This window comes from Oncorhynchus tshawytscha, linkage group LG09 (genome assembly GCF_018296145.1).
Source record: "Oncorhynchus tshawytscha isolate Ot180627B linkage group LG09, Otsh_v2.0, whole genome shotgun sequence".
Taxonomy (NCBI): domain Eukaryota; kingdom Metazoa; phylum Chordata; class Actinopteri; order Salmoniformes; family Salmonidae; genus Oncorhynchus; species Oncorhynchus tshawytscha.
Genome location: NC_056437.1, coordinates 9799876 through 9816185, shown reverse-complemented (window position 1 = coordinate 9816185; position 16310 = coordinate 9799876). Strand labels below are relative to the sequence as shown.

Below are 16310 nucleotides of genomic sequence, written 5' to 3'. Positions count from 1 at the left end.
TATGGTATGGGTCGGTGTGGCGTCTCCTATGGTCTAGGTTGGTATGGGTCGGTGTGGCGTCTCCTATGGTCTAGGTTGGTATGGGTCGGTGTGGCGTCTCCTATGGTCTAGGTTGGTATGGGTCGGTGTGGCGTCTCCTATGGCCTGGGTCGGTATGGGTTGGTGTGGCCTCTCCTATGGTATGGGTCGGTGTGGCGTCTCCTATGGCCTGGGTTGGTATGGGTCGGTGTGGCGTCTCCTATGGCCTGGGTTGGTATGGGTCGGTGTGGCGTCTCCTATGGCCTAGGTTGGTATGGGTCGGTGTGGCGCTTCCTATGGGTCAGTGTGGATCCCTGAGAACAGTTGCCCTTTCTGGGTGATTCAGATCTGATATCATTATGACTCCAAATGACTATTAAAGAAGTTTAACAAGCTATCAATATCAACATTTCGTTATAGCTTTGAGTCTTTCATAAAGCTGTAAATAATCAACTGTATCTACTTACTATAGCAGAAGAGTACACTACTAAATGGCTCTCCATTTCCTAACCAATAAAATTTGATTTGAGATGCAGACCTAACAGCATATAAACTGTTTCTCGCTCGTCGAAAACATAGGCCTCTCAAAACTGTTTTTGTTGTTGTTCTCTGTAGTTTGTAGCTTGGTATTTAGACTATCTAATGGCCACTGTGTCAGGATAGGACCAGAATCATCCAGAACTATTACTAGAGACTGCCACCCCTCTTTAGTTGTATCAGACTGTTCCCACAACCAACCAGGATACTGCTACTGGCTGGGAGGTTATATGTCCTCACTCAGCTATTTGGACATGTTTTTTAATATTACTATTGGACAAGCATGGTCACTTTTAAGACTGGCTAATGATATTGACATTGAATGGCACGACTGAACAGGTCATAGGCCCATGTTTTGTATGAACCTTTAGTTTGAATGTTCACTCGTGTCGGTGCGTGAGTTGAATTTCAGTTGAGGGTACACGCTAAGTTGGTACAATGGCATACTAAGGAAGGACCTCTTGTTTTGACTGGGCTTATCATTTCAGTGTGATTTTCTAGTGTCTGTATGACTGGTCTCTGCTGACTTTAGCGGCCACTGAAGTCAGAGGAATGTCGCCCACCAACTGTTTCAACACTCCTCCCTATACCACATCTCTTCAGAATCTTTAGATTTCTTTTGACCAAATATGGAAACAAACAAACAAATATAGCACAATTTTAGCCACTTAACATTCCCCCTACAGAATAAAGTTGACCCTGCTCTCACGTATAGGACACTTAGCGTTCGGATGTATGGGATTACCTTGATACCCATAGGAGGGGAAACCCCCTTCCCCAGGTGCCCTGTGGTTGCCTGCCTAATAGGCTAGGGCCCCTGGATATAGAAAAGCACAGTGCGTGTGCCAGGCTGGAGACAGACAGCTTTGCCTATAGAAATAGAATAACAAGAACGGAAAGGGCATCCCCATTCAAGTCAATGTTTTGGGATGGGTGGGCTGGCGGCCATATTTAGTGTACCCATGCCAGGAAGTAATTACATTTCTATAGTTAGGCCTATGCCCTCGCCACAGCCTTAACCCAGACCAGTTCACAGCTAGTGCAGTTGCCATTCACAAAGAGTGTTGACCAACTGGCTGGCTGGCTGTCACGAGGCTATATTAGCTTGGGGGTCTCCAACGTTATTTTTGTCAATATGCATGTGCTGTGCCGGGGGCTGGGGAGGGAATTGTTGTTGGAGCTTTTTCAGGCACCTTGTGGGGGTTGCATGGCATTGTAACTCAACCTAACCCCACTCGGGCTTTTCCAGTGAATAGGTTAGGCCTTATTGTACAGGCCTTTTTTTTCTCCTGTCGCTCAGCTGAAAAAACAGCCTCCTGTTTGATCCCTGATTGTCTACTGACCCTAACCCTCATTCTCTCCTTCCAGTCTGTTGTCTCTCTCTCTCTCTTCAATTTCAATATAAGGGGCTTTATTGGCATGGGAAGCAAGTGAAATAGATAATAAAATTGATTATTTTTTTTATTTTTTTTACAGTAAACATTACACTCACAAAAGTTCCAAACGAATAAAGACATTTCAAATGTCATTATGTGTATATATACAGTGTTGTAATAATGTGCAAATATTTAAAGTACAAAAGGGAATATAAATTAACATCAATATACAGTTGAAGTCGGAAGTTTACATACACTTAGGTTGGAGTCATTAAAACTTGTTTTTCAACCACTCCACACATTACTTGTTAACAAACTGTAGTTTAGGCAAGTCGGTTTGAACATCTACTTTGTGCATGAAAAGTAATTTTTCAAACAATTGTTTAGACAAATTAAATAATCTATAATTTACTGTATCACAATTCCAGTGGGTCAGAAGTTTACATACACTAAGTTGCCTGTGCCTTTAAACAACTTGGAAAATTCCAGAAAATGATGTCATGGCTTTAGAAGCTTCTGATAGGCTAATTGACATAATTTGTGTCAATTGGAGGTGTACCTGTGGATGTATTTCAAGGCCTACCTTCACACTCAGTGCCTCTGGTTGACATCACGGGAAAATTATTTATTGTGGAAGACTACCCAAACGTTTGACCCAAGTTAAACAATTTAAAGGCAATGCTACCAAATACTAATTGAGTGTATGTAAACTTCTGACCCACTGGGAATGTGATGAAAGAAAAACTGAAATAAATAATTCTCTCTACTATTATTCTGTCATTTCACATTCTTAAAATAAAGTGGTGATCCTAACTGACCTAAGACAGGGAATATTTACTAGGATTAAATGTCAGGAGTTGTGAAAAACAGAGTTTAAATGTATTTGGCCACGGTGTATGTAAACGTCCGACTTCAACTGTAGGTTGTATTTACAATGATGTTTGTTCTTCACTGGTTGCCCTTGTGGCAACGGGTCACAAATCTTGCTGCTGTGATTGCAGACTGTGGTATTTCACACAATAGACATGGGAATTTATCGAAATTTGATTTGTTTACAAATTCTTTGTGGGTCTGTGTAATCTGACTGAAAAAATGTGTCTATGCTCAAACACTTGGCAGAAAGTTAGTAAGTACAGCTCAGTTCCCACCACATTTTGTGGGCAGTGTGCACATAGACTGTCTTCTCTTGAGAGCCAGGTCTGCCTACGGTGGCCTTTCTCAATAGCAAGGCTATGCTCACTGAGTCTGTACATAGTCAAATATTTCCCTTTATTTTGGGTCAGTCACATTGGTCAGGTATTCTGTCACTGTGTACTCTCTGTTTATGGCGAAAAAGCATTCTAGTTTGTTCTGGTTTTTTTGTAAATTCTCTCATGTTTCAAGTAATTCTCTTTTTGTTTTCTCATGATTTGGTTGGAACTCATTGTGTTGCTGGGGCTTTGTGGGGTGTGTTTGAACAGAGCCCCAGGATCAGCTTGCTTAGGGGACTCTTCTCCAGGTTAATTTCTCTGTAGGTGATGGCTTTGTTATGGAATGTTTGGGAATTGCTTCATTTTTAGTTGGTTGTAGAATGTGACGGCTCTTTTCTGGATTTTGATAATTAGTGGGTATCGGCCTAACTCCGCTCTGCATGCTAAATTTGGTGGTTTATGCAGTACAATGAGGATATTTCTGCAGGATTTTGCATAGAGTCTCTTAAGTTGGTGTTTGTCCCATTTTTTTTGAATTCTTGGTTGGTCAACGGACCCCAGACCTCACAACCATAAAGGGCAGTGGGTTGTATAACTGATTCAAGTATTTTTAGCCAGATCCTAATTGGTATGTCAAATTTCATGTTCCTTTTGATGGCGTAGAAAGCCCTTGTCTTGTCTCTCAGATCGTTCACAACTAAACTCAACTAAACAAAAATTAAATGTCCTCTCACTGTCAACTGCTTTTATTTTCAGCAAACTTAACATGTGTAAATATTTGTATGGAAATAAGATTCAACAACTGAGACCTAAATTGAACAAGTTCCACAGACATGGGACTAACAGAACTGGAATAATGTGTTCCTGAACAAAGGGGGGGTTAAAAGTAACAGTCAGTATCTGGTGTGGCCACCAGCTGCATTAAGTACTGCAGTGCATCTCCTCCTCATGAACTGCACCAGATTTGCCAGTTCTTGCTGTGAGATGGTACCCCACTCTTCCACCAAGGAACCTGCAATTTCTGGAGGGGAATGGCCCTAGCCCTCATCCTCCGAACCAATTGGTCCCAGATATGCTCAATGGGATTGAGATCTGGGTTCTTCGCTGGCCATGGCAGAACACTGACATTCCTGTCTTGCAGGAAATCATGCACAGAACAAGCAGTATGTCTGTTGGTGTCATGCTGGAGGATCATGTCAGAAGGAGCTTGCATGAAGGGTACCACATGAGGGAGAAGGATGTCTTCCCTGTAACACAAAGCGTTGAGAATGCCTGAAATGACAGCAAGCTCAGTCCGATGATGCTGTGAAACACCGCCCCAGACCATGACGGACCCTCCAAATCGATCCCGCTCCAGAGTACAGGCGTCGGTGTAACACTCATTCCTTGGACGATAAACGCGAATCTGACCATCATCCCTGGTGAGACAAAACCGTGACTCGTCTGTGAAGAGCACTTTTTGCCAGTCCGGTCTGGTCTAGCGACGGTGGGTTTGTGCCCATCGGCCACGTTGTTGCCGGTGATGTCTGGTGAGGACCTGCCTTACAACAGGCCTACAAGCCCTCAGTCCAGCCTCTCTCAGCCTATTGCGGACAGTCTGAGCACTGATGGAGGGATTGTGCGTTCCTGGTGTAACTTGGGCAGTTGTTGTTGCCATCCTGTACCTGTCCCGCAGGTGTGATGTTCGAATGTACCGATCCTGTGCAGGTGTTGTTACACGTGGTCTGCCACTGCGAGGACGATCAGCTGTCCGTCCTGTCTCCCTGTAGCACTGTTTTAGGCGTCTCACAGTACAGACATTGCAATTTATTGCCCTCACCACATCTGCAGTCCTCATGCCTCCTTGCAGCATGCCTAAGGCACGTTCACGCAGATGAGCAGGGACCCTGGGCGTTTTTGAGTCAGTAGAAAGGCCTCTTTACTGTCTTAAGTTTTCATAACTGTGACCTTAATTCCATACCGTCTGTAAACTGTTAGTGTCTTAACGACCGTTCCACAGGTGCGTGTTCATTAATTGTTCACGGTTCATTGAACAAGCATGGGAAACAGTGTTTAAACCCTTTACAATGAAGATCTGTAAAGTTATTTTGATTTTTACAAATTTTCTTTGAAAGACAGGGTCCTGAAAAAGGGTCGCTTCTTTTTTTGCTGAGTTTGTTGAAGTTACCTGTGGCGCTGATGTTTAGGCCGAGGTATGTATAGTTTTTTGTGTACTCTAGGGCAACGGTGTCGAGCTGGAATTTGTATTTGTGTTCCTGGCAACTGGACCTTTTAAGCAACATCATTATTTTTGTCTTACTGAGATTTACTGTCAGGGCCCAGGTCTGTCAAAATCTGTGCAGAAGATCTAGGTGCTTTTGTAGTCCCTCCCGGTTTGGGGATAGAAGCACCAGATCATCCGCAAACTGAAGACGTTTGACTTCATATTCTCGTAGGGCCAGGTTCTGCAGACTGTTCTAGTGGCCTCACCAATTTCTTGACATACATGTTGAAGAGGGTGGGGCTTAAGCTGCATCCCTGTCTCATCCCCCAGCCCGGTGGAAATAAATGTGTTTTTTTGCCAATTTTAACCGCACGCACTTGTTTTTTGTGTACATGTTGTATGTTTTTCCCCCAACTTTCCAAACATTTGTATAGCAGACCCTCTTGCCAAATTGAGTATCAAACCTTTTTGAAATCAACAAAGCATGAGAAGACTTTGCCTTTGTTTTGGTTTGTTTGTTAATTAGGTTGTGCAGGGTGAATACATGGTCTGTCGCACGGTAATTTTGTAAAAAGCCAATTTGATGTTTGCTCAGTACATTGTTTTCACTGAGGAAATGTACAAGTCTGCTGTTAATGTTAATGCAGAGGATTTTCCCAAGTTTGCTGTTGACGCATATCCCACGGTAGTTTTTGGGGTCAAATTGGTCTCCACTTTTGTGGATTGGGGTTATCAGTCCTTGGTTCCAAATATTGGAGAATATGCCAGGGCTGAGGATGATGTTAGAGTTTTAGTATAGCCAATTGGAATATGTGGTCTCTAGATTTGATCATTTAATTTAGGTTACCATCAACCCCACAGGCCTTTTTTGTGTTGGATGGTTTGTATTTTGTCCTGTAGTTTATTCAATGTAATTGGATAATCCAGTGGGTTCTGGTAGTCTTTAATAGTTGATTCTAAGATTTGTATTTGATCATGCATATTTTTCAGCTGTTTGTTCTTTGTTATAGAGCCAGAAAGGTTGGAGAAGCGGTTTATCCTTACATTTCCGTTTTGGATAGATAACTCTTGGTGTTGTTTGTTTAGAGTTTTCCAATTTTCCCAGAAGTGGTTAGATTCTATGGATTCTTCGATTACATTGAGCTGATTTCTGACGTGCTGTTCCATCTTTTTCCATAGTGAATATCTGTATTATTTTAGTGATTCAACATAGGTCACCCCCTTCTATCACCCCCTTCTCCCTCCCTCCTCCTCCTCCCAGTGAGGAGTAATATGCTAACTCCCTCTCTCCCTTCTCCTCCCCTTCTCCGTCGCTCCCTCCCTCCCCCTCCCAGTGAGGAGTAATATGCTAACTCTCCCTCCCCCCTCCCTTCTCCCTCCCTCCTCCCAGTGAGGAGTAATATGCTAACTCTCCCTCCCCCTCCCTCCCCCTACTCCCTCCCTCCCTCCTCCTCCTCCCCCAGTGAGGTTTAATATGCTAACTCTCCCTCCCCTACTCCCTCCCTCCTCCTCCCAGTGAGGAGTAATATGCTAACTCTCCCTCCCCTACTCCCTCCCTCCCTCCTCCCAGTGAGGAGTAATATGCTAACTCTCCCTCCCCCTCCCCTCCCTCCCTCCCTCCCTCCTCCTCCCAGTGAGGAGTAATATGCTAACTCTCCCTCCCCCCCTACTCCCTCCCTCCTCCCAGTGAGGAGTAATATGCTAACTCTCCCTCCCCTACTCCCTCCCTCCTCCTCCCAGTGAGGAGTAATATGCTAACTCTCCCTCCCCTCCCCTCCCCTCCCTCCCTCCCTCCTCCTCCTCCTCCCCCAGTGAGGTTTAATATGCTAACTCTCCCCCCCTCCTCCCAGTGAGGAGTAATATGATAACTCTCCCACTCCCTCCCTCCCTCCTCCTCCTCCCAGTGAGGTTTAATATGCTAACTCTCTCTCCCCCTCCCCTACTCCCTCCCTCCCTCCCTCCTCCTCCTCCCAGTGAGGTTTAATATGCTAACTCTCCCTCCCCTACTCCCTCCCCCCCTCCCTCCTCCTCCCAGTGAGGAGTAATATGCTAACTCCCCTCCCCTACTTCCTCCTCCCAGTGAGGTTTAATATGCTAACTCTCCCTCCCCTACTCCCTCCCTCCCTCCCTCACAGTGAGGTTTAATATGATAACTCTCCCTCCCCTCCCCCCTACACCCCCTCCCTCCTCCTCCTTCCAGTGAGGTGTAATATGCTAACTCTCCCTCCCCTCCCCTAATGCTAACTCTCCCTCCCCTCCCCTACTCCCTCCTCCTCCCAGTGAGGTGTAATATGCTAACTCTCCCTCCCCCCTCCCCTCCCAGTGACTCCCTCCCTCCTCCTCCTCCCAGTGAGGTTTAATATGCTAACTCTCCCTCCCCTACTCCCTCCCCTCCCTCCTTCTCCTCCCAGTGAAGAGTAATATGCTAACTCTCCCTCCCCTCCTCCTCCTCCCAGTGCAAGATGGCACATGGAGACAGCTGTAGGCTCAGCTGTGACCCCTGTTGAAAGCAGAAATCTCACCCAATGGTCAGCCTGGCCATATTAGCCTTGTCAGCCATATCTTAAAAGGCACATTATGTGAGCATGACCATGGGAGTCTAATCCTCTACCCAGGCATAAAAACACAAACCCGTATTTACTGTCCAGCATCCACATCACAGACTGTCCCTTTTAGGGCTGTCCTTGGCTAAAACCTTAGTCGACCGAAAGTCGTCTGTTCTTTCGACCAATCGATTGGTCAACATTTTTAAAGCTGTGTTTTTCCATATATAAGACACACCCTATGTGATTTTAATAAAATCAACTATATACAGTAGTGCTTTATTATTACTAATGAAATAAGGCACAAATGACTCAAGGGAGCCAGAGATAACCAGCAGAAAAAAAACTATAACCTGACCCGACTATTTTCCTCCCTCTCCTGCTGGCATTCTGCCATTACTCTCCTGAAGTTGCCGGTAAAAGGCCACACTAGGAGTTGGCAACCTTTTCCATGTGGAATGACCATTTATCTTAACATTTCTACCGATCTGCATGCCAGTTATGGTTTTCATATGCACATTTTACATGACATTGTATAAACCGTGCCAGCACACAAAATGAATACCAGAACCTATTTCAGTCCAAGTCGAGCACTGAGAAGAAGTAATCATGTAGGTGTATTTTATGACGTTTCCACTGAATCAGAGCATAGCATTTTTCCCTTTCATGCTGAGTTTTTATCGAAAGGGACGGAGCTGGAAATATATTGAGGAACTATTGTCATTCTCAATGGATGTAAAAACAGACTTTGTTTGCTGTTGGAGGTGAAGAAAACATTACTTTGAGAAGCTCGACAGCTCATTAGTGGTGGTGCATTAAGCCAATCAGAAATACTATCAGATCCCCAAATGGACAAGTTTATAGGCCTACATTTGCATGCAGGCCAGGTAGCCTATAGGCCCACTTCTATGTATAATCAGGCCAGGTGGCCTATAGGCCTACTTCTATGTATAATCAGGCCAGGTGGCCTATAGGCCTACTTCTATGTATAATCAGGCCAGGTCGCCTATAGGTCTACTTCTATGTATAATCAGCCCAGGTAGCCTATAGGCCTACTTCTGTGTATAATCAGGGCAGGTAGCCTATAGGCCTACTTCTGTGTATAATCAGGGCAGGTAGCCTATAGGCCTACTTCTATGTATAATCAGGCCAGGTAGCCTATAGGCCTACTTTATGTATAATCAGGCCAGGTGGCCTATAGGCCTACTTCTATGTATAATCAGGCCAGGTAGCCTATAGGCCTACTTCTATGTATAATCAGGCCAGGTAGCCTATAGGCCTACTTCTATGTATAATCAAATAAACCAAAACTTGTTTCTCACAAGTGTAGCATAGGTTGTGCACTCTGCAAACAATAAGCCCACAATGAAAACGGGAAGACTGGAATAATAATATTGAATGCATTAAAATAAATACAATCAAATGCAAACAATTCACACAATGAAGTTATGAAACAATGAATGTGCACAAATTGGCGGGAGAGAGCAGTGCATTCTGGAGAGAGCTGCGCATTCTGGAGAGAGCAGCGCATTCTGGAGAGAGCAGGGCATTCTGGAGAGAGCAGGGCATTCTGGAGAGAGCAGGGCATTCTGGAGAGAGCAGGGCATTCTGGAGAGAGCAGGGCATTCTGGAGAGAGCAGGGCATTCTGGAGAGAGCAGGGCATTCTGGAGAGAGCAGGGCATTCTGGAGAGAGCAGGGCATTCTGGAGAGAACAGCGCATTCTGGAGAGAGCAGTGCATTTTGCATCAGACATCGTCTGCATTGGCCGTGCAGCATTTACGGTGATACGTCCTCAGCAGAAGTCAGGGCATTCATACTTCTTGTGCTTCGTGGAGCAGTGCAGAGCTGTTGTCAAGGAAGTGCGTTTGTGTTTTCTACAGGATGTACCGCCCCCACTTACGGTCAACCAATCATGTCAATGAGGAGCTATACAGAACCCCCTGCATTGGGAGGCGTGTGGCAATTACGTGACACTCACTATATAGAGCCTCCCACCACATTTTCAGATCAATCATAAATTGACTTTTAGTCTAGGCCTCCGCAATGTATTAATTCACTGAGAATGGTGCATATATATATATATATATATATGTGTTACTGCTTGAATAAAACAATCTCGGTCGACCAACAGCCTAACGACCAAAGAATCAACCAGTTGACTAATTGGGGTCAGCCCTAGTCCCTTTTAGATAACATGTTTCCTGTGTAGTGTCACACCTGAACAGTGATTGAGTGAAGCAGAAGCAGAGGTATCAATAATAAACCCTTATGTTCCATCCAGAAACTGTCCGTTTGATAATATCTCAGACACAACTTGTGCTGTCGTGTGTGTGTGTGTGTGTGTGTGTGTGTGTGTGTGTGTGTGTGTACCTGTATTAGTGCTGCCACACCTGACCAGTGAGTGAATAGAGCAAGTGGTATCTATGGCGATGGCATACTTTTACTAGCCCTCTACTGTCTAAACCAGTTGTATCCCACTACACAGCCGCCCACTGCACTGAGGCTAGGTAACAGAGTCACCACCGATAAATCCATGATTATCGAAAACTTCAATAAGCATTTCTCAACAGCTGGCCATGCCTTCCGCCTGGCTACTCCAACCTCGGCCAACAGCTCCGCCCCCCCCTGCAGCTACTCGCCCAAGCCTCTCCAGGTTCTCCTTTACCCAAATCCAGATAGCAGATGTTCTGAAAGAGCTGCAAAACCTGGACCTGTACAAATCAGCTGGGCTTGACAATCTGGACCCTCTATTACCAGCCTGTTCAACCTCTCTTTCATATCGTCTGAGATCCCCAAGGATTGGAAAGCTGCCGCAGTCATCCCCCTCTTCAAAGGGGGAGACACCCTGGACCCAAACTGTTACAGACCTATATCCATCCTGCCCTGCCTATCTAAGGTCTTCGAAAGCCAAGTCAACAAACAGGTCACTGACCATCTCGAATCCCACCGTACCTTCTCCGCTGTGCAATCTGGTTTCCGAGCCGGTCACGGGTGCACCTCAGCCACGCTCAAGGTACTAAACGATATCATAACCGCCATCAATAAAAGACAGTACTGTGCAGCCGTCTTCATCGACCTTGCCAAGGCTTTCAACTCTGTCAATCACCATATTCTTATCGGCAGACTCAGTAGCCTCGGTTTTTCGGATGACTTCTTGCCTGGTTCACCAATTACTTTGCAGACAGAGTTCAGTGTGTCAAATCGGAGGGCATGCTGTCCGGTCCTCTGGCAGTCTCTATGGGGGTGCCACAGGGTTCAATCCTCGGGCCGACTCTTTTCTCTGTATATATCAATGATGTTGCTCTTGCTGCGGGTGATTCCCTGATCCACCTCTACGCAGACGACACCATTCTATATACTTCCGGCCCGTCTTTGGACACTGTGCTATCTAACCTCCAAACGAGCTTCAATGCCATACAACACTCCTTCCGTGGCCTCCAACTGCTCTTAAACACTAGTAAAACCAAATGCATGCTTTTCAACCGTTCGCTGCCTGCACCCGCACGCCTGACCAGCATCACCACCCTGGATGGTTCCGACCTTGAATATGTGGACATCTATAAGTACCTAGGTGTCTGGCTAGACTGTAATCTCTCCTTCCAGACTCATATCAAACATCTCCAATCGAAACTCAAATCAAGAGTCGGCTTTCTATTCCGCAACAAAGCCTCCTTCACTCATGCCGCCAAACTTACCCTAGTAAAACTGACTATCCTACCGATCCTCGACTTCGGCGATGTCATCTACAAAATTGCTTCCAACACTCTACTCAGCAAACTGGATGCAGTTTATCACAGTGCCATCCGTTTTGTCACTAAAGCACCTTATACCACCCACCACTGCGACTTGTATGCTCTAGTCGGCTGGCCCTCGCTACATATTCGTCGACAGACCCACTGGCTCCAGGTCATCTACAAGTCCATGCTAGGTAAAGCTCCGCCTTATCTCAGTTCACTGGTCACGATGGCAACACCCATCCGTAGCACGCGCTCCAGCAGGTGTATCTCACTGATCATCCCTAAAGCCAACACCTCATTTTGCCGCCTTTCGTTCCAGTTCTCTGCTGCCTGTGACTGGAACGAATTGCAAAAATCGCTGAAGTTGGAGACTTTTATCTCCCTCACCAACTTCAAACATCTGCTATCTGAGCAGCTAACCGATCGCTGCAGCTGTACATAGTCTATCGGTAAATAGCCCACCCATTTTTACCTACCTCATCCCCATACTGTTTTTATTTATTTACTTTTCTGCTCTTTTGCACACCAATATCTCTACCTGTACATGACCATCTGACCATTTATCACTCCAGTGTTAATCTGCAAAATTGTAATTATTCTCCTACCTCCTCATGCCTTTTGCACACAATGTATATTGACTCCCCTTTTTTTTCTACTGTGTTATTGACTTGTTAATTGTTTACTCCATGTGTAACTGTTGTCTTCACACTGCTATGCTTTATCTTGGCCAGGTCGCAGTTGCAAATGAGAACTTGTTCTCAACTAGCCTACCTGGTTAAATAAAGGTGAAATTAAAAAAATATTTAAAAAAATATTATGGACGATATGCCAAAAGTATGGAGTGACCTTTTTGGGGTTTTGAAATACTTTTTGCTGTTTTAAGACGCATCTTGTTATCTGTACCTTAAGCAAGCAGTAAATAAACCAAAACATTCAGGAAGGGATTGTTGAATCCTACTGTAAATGAGTTACTGATAGGTGTACAATGTTTTAGATTCCCATTTGAGTTCTGTTTCTTATGTCCCTTCTCCTCTCATCAGTTCCAATAACACAGACACAGGATAAATGTGTTGTGACTTGTCTGTGTGCTCTACTAAGACCTGGCTTCAATACTATGTTATATGATTTCAAATGATTTGTCTGTTCTTAATTGAGCTTGCCTGGCTTAATGGAATAGTCCCAAAACTGTAAGCCCCGCCCATCTGGCGCTCCAAGCAGGCTAGAGCAAACGTTGACCATTTAAAAAATATATATATATTTGAACCCAGGTTTGACACTCTCTGTGACTGGTAACCTTTCCTCATAAAATGGCAGTTATTTAAACCAGAGAGGTAGCCTAGATGTCTACTGCCCAGCTAGCTACTGTTCTGTACTTGTGTTCTGTCTGGCTTAAGGTCAGTGGAAAGTCCAGTGTGTCGACTGGCTCAGTATTAAGTTAAAAAAGGACCAGCGGTTTCTATCATTGCTTTTTAAGTAAAGGTTTTCCAGTGGCTTAACCCCAACCTTTTTGCATTGATATTATTTTCCCATTTCCTCACCTTTTTTGACATTCTGTATATAATAAGTCTCTGTTGGCTAGGGCTATTTGAACACACCTACAGAATCCCAGAGGCAAACATTGAACAGATTCTTAACTCCAATCGCATAAACACCTAATTCCTTCCCATTACACCTAATTCCTTCCCATTACCATTACACCTAATTCCTTCCCATTACACCTAATTCCTTCCCATTACACCTAATTCCTTCCCATTACACCTAATTCCTTCCCATTACCATTACACATTACACCTAATTCCTTCCCATTACACCTAATTCCTTCCCATTACCATTACTTCCCATTACACCTAATTCCTTCCCATTACCATTACACCTAATTCCTTCCCATTACACCTAATTCCTTCCCATTACCATTACACCTAATTCCTTCCCATTACACCTAATTCCTTCCCATTACACCTAATTCCTTCCCATTACACCTAATTCCTTCCCATTACACCTAATTCCTTCCTACCACAACTACTTCCTTCCTTATTCCTTCCTACATGCTCATTCAGCCTGTGGCTCTAGCTACTAGCTCTCTGCTTCTCCCTCTCTGTTTGTCTAAACCAGTTGTATCCCACTACACAGGCTCTGTTGGCCTCTGACCGTTCCAAGAATGGGCTTTTCAACCTCGGACAGGTAATCTTGGTCTGGTGTGACTACAGTACCGCTCAATCACCTGACCAGTCAATTGCTCTCACCTTTGACCTCTGACCTTTTCCTCTTGGCAATAATGATGATGGTGGTGGTTAGAATGACTACTTCATGTGGCTGGCACAACCTTTGGCTACCTCTCCTCTCCTCCTGTCTCTCGCTCCCTTGTTCTCGTCTGGTGGTGGTGGTTGTTGTTCCTCTCGCTGGGGTCATGGGATCTTCCCCCTCTGTCTAAAGTGATAGTACCTCTACCTACATGACCTACCACCCCAGTGACATCAGCGCTCCCCTGACCTCTCCTCTCAGTGCACCTGCTTCTCACCACGCCTGTGACAACCTGTGTTAATAAACTGATTCTATTGCACAGCTATAGCAGCAACAGTAATATGGAGTGTAATTTCCCCTCATTGCTGTGGTCGGTTCTTCCTTGCCTTCAAGCCCTGCTGCTGGAAATGGAGTCAGTTGGCATTCTTCACAGTTGTCAGAGTATTCATCTCCATTTTGACTGACAATTATTGTACTCTCTTTCTTCTGCAGACGAGGGACGATTTCCTGGGACAGGTCGATGTGCCTCTCAATCATTTACCGGTGAGTGTGTTGTCTGTGTACGACGTGTGTGTTTATCTTCTGGTCAGTGTGTGCACATATTGTTTGCGTTTTAGAGTGCTCTACTGGTTTTTAACAGTATGTTTGTTCTGCCTAGTGAACTCTGAAGGTTGTGAGGGCATAGGGGAGGGGGAAGAGTTTAGCAAGCTCTCTTGAGCAACCTGTTGTCATAGGCTTTTTAAGTAGCAACAACACTGGAGAGTGAGAGCGACTAGCCCCCTGTTAGGAGTGGAAATAAACCCGGTAGGAATGTAAACAACAGGGCCAGTACAGAGTCTGAGGAGAGGAGGGTTATCCAGGCCTGGAGCTGATGGAAAATCAAACCGTGCATCCCCCGATGGTGGTAAGCCACAATAACAAACAGAGTTGTAGTCCTAAAATTAATGCCGGATTCAAGTAGTTTATTAATCAAGTTTTAAGTAGGTTCATTGTTTTATGAAAGGAACATGATCGATCTTCTAAATAATAACAATGATAATAATAATAATTGGGACAACTATGGACTGATCTCACTGGCAGTTCAGAGTGCAGTGCTGCTAATGATTAAATGACCCTAATCTTTAGTCCTGCTCATAAATGATTCATTGTCAAAGAATGTTTGGCTCTTGATTGAGTGGCTGAGCAGTCAAGCCAGTCAAATATCTTGACCCTAAAGCATTGCAGTAGTGATTCTAAGAGGTAACTACTTTTGAGAGTGGTGAAACTAAAAGCCTATTTGCATAGGTGGTAAGGTTAATTATTAATCATGACGCACCACCTACTGTTGTCCCTATGGTGGAGGAATTAACATGAGATAAAGTCTGATGTAACCCTGTGGTTCTTCTGGATGGACACAGAGACCTGGGTCATGTTCATTAGTTTCAAAACGTTTTGCAACTGAATGCCAACGGGTGTTTATTATAGGGCAAAGACGATACCAATATCGCGATACCCGTTAGTATCGTGGCAAGGAAACAAAACACAAAGCGAAATATAACTTTATTTAGGAAAACGGCTCTAATGTTGGAAACAAACATCCATTATGTTGTCCAACAGTCACATTCCTTTATTTTCCAAGCTGTAGCACACAATATTTTACCCACAGCTGGTTTTTAAAGGACCCAAAAGTTTGGTCTGCTTCATGTTTTCATTTTTTTGCCTAAAAAATAATATCACAATACTGGTATCGTCACAGCCCTAGTTATTGGACAAGTTCACATAAGTCCCTCAGTATCACTCTTTTCTGAGCATATTCTTCTTCCCTTTGGGTACCTACTGAACATAACCCTGATCACAGTCAGTCAGCCAGTCGGGTGTCATACTGCCCCTGTGTGTCTATTCTCTGTGGACCTATATGTCTTAGTCACGCTGGGTGGGTGTAGTCTTACTCACGGTGTCTTTGTGGCCTTTTTTGCTGAAGTATTCATGAGTCATGGTGATTCACCTCTGAAAGCTCTGACAGTGTAGAGGCTCTGGCTCCTTGGGGTAGTCACTGACTGGTGCTGCCTTCACTGTCTAGCTACTAGCCCTGAGTGATCTGCTGTTACCATGTTAACTCGGGGTAGTCACTGGCTGGTGCTGCCTTCACTGTCTAGCTACTAGCCCTGAGTGATCTGCTGTTAACATGTTAACTCGGGGTAGTCACTGACTCGTGCTGCCTTCACTGTCTAGCTACTAGCCCTGAGTGATCTGCTGTTACCATGTTAACTTGGGGTAGTCACTGACTCGTGCTGCCTTCACTGTCTAGCTACTAGTCCTGAGTGATCTGCTGTTAACATGTTAACTAGGGGTAGTCACTGGCTGGTGCTGCCTTCACTGGGCTAGCTACTAGTCCTGAGTGATCTGCTGTTAACATGTTAACTATCCAGTCCTAGTCACTCACTGGTCTATCCATATCACTTAGACCTAGCTATAGTGATTGGGG

The 16310-nt window shown here is 44.8% G+C and overlaps 1 protein-coding gene across 11 annotated transcripts in view; it reads left to right on the top strand.

Moving 5' to 3' along the window:
- The window catches only part of nedd4l (NEDD4 like E3 ubiquitin protein ligase), a 112654-nt gene that overhangs the window by 41182 nt on the left and 55162 nt on the right, over positions 1-16310 (top strand). For 5 of the 11 annotated variants that reach the window (XM_042326484.1, XM_042326479.1, XM_042326482.1 and 2 more), the window contains 2 exons: positions 13736-13786; positions 14339-14389. In XM_042326484.1, the coding sequence (XP_042182418.1) occupies positions 13736-13786; positions 14339-14389 (102 nt within the window). Of the gene's footprint in view, positions 1-13735; positions 13787-14338; positions 14390-14595; positions 14751-16310 lie in introns of those variants that run through there. The other 6 variants (XM_042326486.1, XM_042326485.1, XM_042326480.1 and 3 more) reach the window with 2 other exon arrangements.